Source organism: Zingiber officinale, chromosome 10B (assembly GCF_018446385.1).
Source record: "Zingiber officinale cultivar Zhangliang chromosome 10B, Zo_v1.1, whole genome shotgun sequence".
Taxonomy (NCBI): domain Eukaryota; kingdom Viridiplantae; phylum Streptophyta; class Magnoliopsida; order Zingiberales; family Zingiberaceae; genus Zingiber; species Zingiber officinale.
This window is the reverse complement of record NC_056005.1, coordinates 25,871,487-25,877,391: the sequence shown is the minus strand read 5'-3', so window position 1 is coordinate 25,877,391 and position 5,905 is coordinate 25,871,487. Positions and strand designations below refer to the sequence as shown.

General features: G+C 38.6%; 1 protein-coding gene across 1 annotated transcript; it reads right to left on the bottom strand.

The window, feature by feature from the left end:
* Window positions 1–3,067: 3,067 nt before the first annotated feature.
* Window positions 3,068–4,963, bottom strand: LOC122030110 (two-component response regulator ORR9-like). Its single transcript, XM_042589266.1, has 5 exons — window positions 4,514–4,963; window positions 4,368–4,441; window positions 4,216–4,293; window positions 4,032–4,102; window positions 3,068–3,468 (listed from the first exon to the last, which is right to left on the bottom strand). Exons 1-5 carry the CDS (start codon window positions 4,614–4,616, stop codon window positions 3,210–3,212), a joined length of 585 nt encoding a protein of 194 aa, XP_042445200.1. The 5' UTR covers window positions 4,617–4,963; the 3' UTR covers window positions 3,068–3,209.
* Between the last annotated feature and the right edge of the window lie 942 nt (window positions 4,964–5,905).

Genomic DNA, 5,905 nt, shown 5'->3' with positions numbered 1-5,905 from the left:
CAAGTAGGTCAAGATTGATTGGATATGTGACGATGTCAAAAGTTCAACAGAAAGTTGATAAGAGAAAAATCTAAGTGGGTCAAGGTAGACTAAACACTTAATAATCAAAAGTCCAACGGAAAGTTAACAAAAAGAAATTTCAAGTGGGTCGCGATTGACCAGACACTTGGTGATCAGAAGTTCAATGAGAAGTTAGCAAGAGAAAAGTCCAAGTGGATCAAGGTTGACCGAAAACTTGGTGATCAAAAGTCATAAAGGAAGTTGGCAAGAAAAAAGTCAAACTGGATTATGGTTAAACGGACACTTGGTGATCGAAAGTTCAATGGGAAGTTGGTAAGAGAAAAGTTCAAATGGATCAAAGATGACTGAACACTTGTTGATCAAAAATCCAACAGGAAGTTGGCAAGAGAAATGTCCAAGTGGGTCATGGTTGACCGAACATTTGGTGATCGAAAGTTCAATGGGAAGTTGGCAAAAGGGAAGTTCAAGTGGGTCATATAGGATCAGACACTTGTACAAGACGAAAAGTCCAAGTAGGTTATGGAGGACCAGACACTTGGCTCAATATAGACGGTCTAAGTGGGTCACAGATGACCGGACACTTAGCGACAAGGCGTGAAGTCCTAGCAAGTCAAAATTGATTGAATGCTAAGCAACGAGAAAGTTCCGACAGGACAAACTTTTGAAGACCATAACTTTTTATTTGGATATCAAAACAACATGAATTTTGGTGTGAAACAGAGCTTGTTCAAAGATCTATACTTTTACTACTCACCAATCGAATGGTTCAAATGATATAATTGATTGTTACACTATAGTAGTGAACAAAATATTGCAGAATTGATTGGCCTAATCGACTAGAAGCAACAAATCGATTGGTGAGTTACACTAATTGATTAGTAAGGTAGAAAATAGTCATTCTATAGGTTCAACGGTCGGATTCGATAGCAATTGATTGGTGAAGTCTACCAATACATTGGTAGGCGAAAATCAACCTGAACATCAGCCTTATAAAGAAGATTTCAAGAAGGATTCTTGGGGTCGGTTCTTGGGGGTTTTGGAGCAAAGTGCTGCTGCATTTCCATACTAACAAGAGGCATTCTCAAGCAATAACAAGCATCCAAAGCAAAGCTCAATTGTGTAAACGTATTTGTTTCGATTTCTTTTGATTTTGTTTCTATCTTTATATTTGCTTGTGTTTGTTGTAAAAACATCTTGTAAGAGACTTCTCCGCTTTCAGAAGGCATCTGTAAAGGAGAAGTTCATAGTGGAGAGAGATCATTAGAAGTAGGACCTTGGATTTGTTACCTACGACGAGGTGGATACCAAGTAAAATCTCAGAGTTGTGCATGTGGAGTCAAGTTTGAATTAAGGTTTTCGCTGTGCATTCAAATGATGAGTACAAGATCAATATGAAAAGCGATCGAAACTATTCACCCCACCCCACCCGCCACACTATCTAGCTCGCAAGGTCCTAATAGCTTTGGCCCCTAAGGCTTGATGTGATGGTAATGGACAAACGAGTTTCCCAAACGAAAATTCAATTCCCACGCAATGCAAATAAACCCCTATGGCATTCGAACAGCTTGTAGTGTTTGGCTGTCCCCCGTGGCCCATCTGCGCTTCTCGAATTTATCCAGCGGTTAATGGAAAATTTTCATAGGGCCTGGTCGGAAACCTCTAGATGAATAAAGATAGAAATATTTAGATACTTGGACTTCCTTCCTTCCTTCTTAAGTAGAGGCTTTGGTATATATATACACACACACCCGAAAATGATTATCATGTCTGACTCTTTCCTACATTCGAGGCACCTTGAATAAAATAAATAAATAAACATAAAAAATAAAATGTTGAACGCCTCAAATCGATTCAAGACGTTGAACTCTTTTTTTGTTTATTTTTTTTAAGATCAGGGTTAAGCAAATTAGATTTTACCCAAAGGGTTTAGGAATTGGGCTATAGTATTCAAGTAAAAAAAGTTTAGATGCTCACGGGTTATAATATATAGTATTTATAGTCCGTAATGATTTAGGATTTGTAATTTAGGATTTAGTATTTAGGGTATAGTATGTTGGGTGCATAATATTTTTTTTAAGGTTTAGGAGTTAAGAAATTTAAGATTTTAAAAAAATAAAAAATATATTAAAAAAATAAAAAAGTAACGCTCATCTGGATCCATTCCAGGCATTCAAAAGCCAATCGTACATAATATAAGATCCATATATGAAAGATTAACTGCAAGAGACCATTTTCGAAAGGAAATCCAATCTTTATTATTCTACTCTTCTTTATAAAGAGATATTGAATTAGATATTTCATAAGTTGTTGGAATTGATCAAATTTGTGTTGATCGATTCATGATAGATGTTGTTACTTCTCAAGAAATTCAAGAGTGGATCATATGCACAAATAGATACATAAATCTACAATAGGTTATTATGATTTTCTCATACAATAGCTTTTATCATGTATCATGTGTATTGCTTTTTGGAACATCAGGAAAAAATTGCAACGGTTCCATTATCATACAAAGATGTAAAAGAATTATGCATATTAGTTCCGAAAACCAATCGTACATAATTTAAGATCCATGCATGAAAGATTAACCAAAAGAGACCAACATTTTTGAAAGGAAATTCGATCTTTATTATTCTACTCTTCTTTATATAGAGATATTGAATTAGATATTTCTTAAGTTGTTGGAATTGATCAAATTTGTGTTGATCGATTCAAGATAGATGTTACTTCTCAAGAAATTCAAGAGTGTATTATATGAACAAATAAATACATAAATCTACAATAGGTTACTATTATTTTCTCATACAATAGCTTTTATCATGTACCATGTGTATTACTTTTTGGAGTTTCTTTTGCTATATGTATATATATTGATTGAGTTCTTTATTGGACTGAAAGTATTTATAGCTTTCAATTTCACAATTTCCATCTTTCATCACAAAGTTGAGCATAAGCTGGTAGAAGACTATTAATCCCATCAAACTTGATGGTGTCTTAATTCAATTGAATTATAAACGCCACTTTGAACATGTATGCAACAACAGCCTTAAAAATGTTTAAATCCTTCAATATTCTTCAGATATTTACATTCCCTAGCTGTCGATAGCTTTCAAGAACAACAACAAAATTGACATCATCTTGAGGTATATCTGTAAAGCTAGATACTACGCCCTTTAAGCCTCCTCCCATCACACCAGGGTTAGGCTACTGCTAGAAGAAAATCTTAGCCTAGTCCTCTTGTTAGGTGCGAGATCCTCATCAATGGCTATGGCTTTTCTCTTATTGCTGCCACTGCTGCTGGTAGTGTCGGTGCTGGTACTTATAATAGTGGTATTTTCCTTCTCCTGTTCCTTTGATTTGCCTTTCAGTATGTGAGGTCTGAGTCTTTTCAAGTCCGAGAGCTGCACAGGCTTCAGAAAGAACTCCTCTGCTCCTTCTTCCAAGCATCTGTGAGCAGTAGCATCAAGACAATTCAATCAAATATTTGGTGGGGTCTTCACATCAACTTCAGAATATTGAACAAATCTAGAAGAACAAGGAAAAGATTTTGATGTGTTTGACGAAGTGGCAGAGAAGGACGGCCTATCCGGCTATCCCCCTGATTCCTTCCCTGATTTGACCAGAGAGTAGATGAAATCTAGGCAATATTTTTTTCTATTGCAAAATCTTCTGGGGAGGAAAATACCTAGGACCACAGCATGCAAGCCAAGAGAAATCTTTCGCAGATCTTATTCATGAAAGCAACATTTATCTGCCATTGTCTCTTTTTTACAAGATTTACTTGGAGGCAAATCTTTTTGAATGCGTTAGAAGATTAGGAATATCTACTTTTTTTAGGCCCCGTCACATCAGAATGCAATTCATGGGCACTAAAACAGGTAGTTGCCTTGCTTTCTTGACTTAAATAATAATATAGATAGAATTTCTTTAGGTTATTAGGTAGCAGCAAATCTACAAGAAAATACAATCTAAAGCAAAATTGCTAGAGAGAATTCAGTCATCCTCCTCACCTGTTAATCCTGGAGGGAACATTCTCAGATGACATGATCACCACAGGGATGTCCTTCAAAGAGGATGACTCCTGGTAATACACAAGAAAAGTTCATCAAATTTGATACTGTGGCGCAGTGAATTAAGAATAGCATGAAAGAAGCAAAAACAAAGAAAAAAAAATGAAAAAAGAAAGAACTGTACCTTGATCTTCTTGAGAAGGTCGTAGCCAGTCATTCCGGGCATGCAGTAATCAGTTATCACCAAATTGACCTCAATCTCCTGTAGCGACAACGATCATCACAATCGTGGCATGCAGTTGAAAAGTTAGAAAGAAACTAAGCCTTTTTTTTTACATTGTGTTCAGGCTGCTGGTCCTCCCTCAACCCCAAGACTTCCAGTGCTTTGCTCCCAGAATCCACAGTGGTGACTGCAACACCAACCCCATCAGGATTTTAAAGAGGAGAAGAACATGCCTGAATTGTATAAGTAATTTAACTACCTTGAAAGGAAGAAGTCTTGAGGAGTCTCTCAATGAGCTTCCTGTCAAGGAGACTGTCATCCACGGCCAGGACATGGAATTGGGTCTCTGTATCCACTGCCATGGATTACAACCTGATCTCCTCCACTTTAGGCTTGAACGGGAGTTGCAAAAATGGCTCGATTTCCTTCTTTGTTTCCTTGCTACTCTCGGCCAGCCAGCAAAGTGAGGAGGAAATATAAACTAAGCATCCAACCAACCAAATCCCGACTCTGGGAAAGCAAGATCCTACATGATATAATCTCACCGTATCTCTCCATATGCATGACCAAACAAAATTATATAGGAGGCATCTCTCTCACTGTGATATAACTATAACACATACCCCCACACAATTATATAAAGCATGTTTTATAAAAATATGTAAATATTATACATATTATTTTGAAAAAATTATGATGAACAAAAAGTACGCAGCTGCAGTACCAGTAAATTTTTACATGCTCATCTCACATGGGCCATTAATTAGGACTTAAGTAAAAATTAATGAATGACCACCGGAGGAGCGGGAGGAGTATGCCGGGGAGGAGGCGGACCCCACAAAATCCGGGGACCAGATACGGTGACGTCAAGCGGGGGGACCACCTGAGAGAGAGAGGGGAAGAGAGAGATCACACATGCTCCACATCCGATCTCACGGCAATAATAGTTGGTAGGCAATTCCATGTGATTTCCAAAGATTTGCCTCCCAACCTCCAAATCTTGCCCGGCCTTTCCATCGTTTTCTTATTATCTCGCGTTGGTCACACCTTATTAATGACAGAGAGACCAAATCTCGGTTACCACCTTGCTGATCTGCACCACCTCTCATGCTCATGCTCATGGTAGGAAAATAACAGGGCGCGTGTCGCTCTCTCAAAATCACATGTTACAGTGATAACCACTCTTGCACAGCAGCATGCGTGGCGCTACCTAGCTGATACTTGTCACGGCCGGACAGATCTCGACCTCTTTGCATGGAAATCGTGGCCAAACCAATCGTAACTTCCTCGCCATGGAAAATCATGGTCATGTCGCAATTGGCCTTCTCGCCGTGAAATCACGACCAGGGTGATTGCGGCCTTTGGTCGCACAATCGCAGCCTCTGGTCACGATCGGCCTCTTAGTTGAAATCGTAGTCATGACGGTCATGGTCAGGCGGTCGATTGCTCATTAGGAGGGCAATTGTGACCAAGAGGTTGGTTGTGGCAAGAGAGCGATCACTGCTAGAAGGAAGGGAGAGCAACCTATTAGATTATTCGGACTTTAATTTAGCCCGAGGTCCGACAGCGTTAAGAACGAACTGTAGCTCGAATTTGTGGCCGAAGAAAGGAAAAAACGTGAAAAAAAAGGAGCAAGACAACCGGGAGTGGT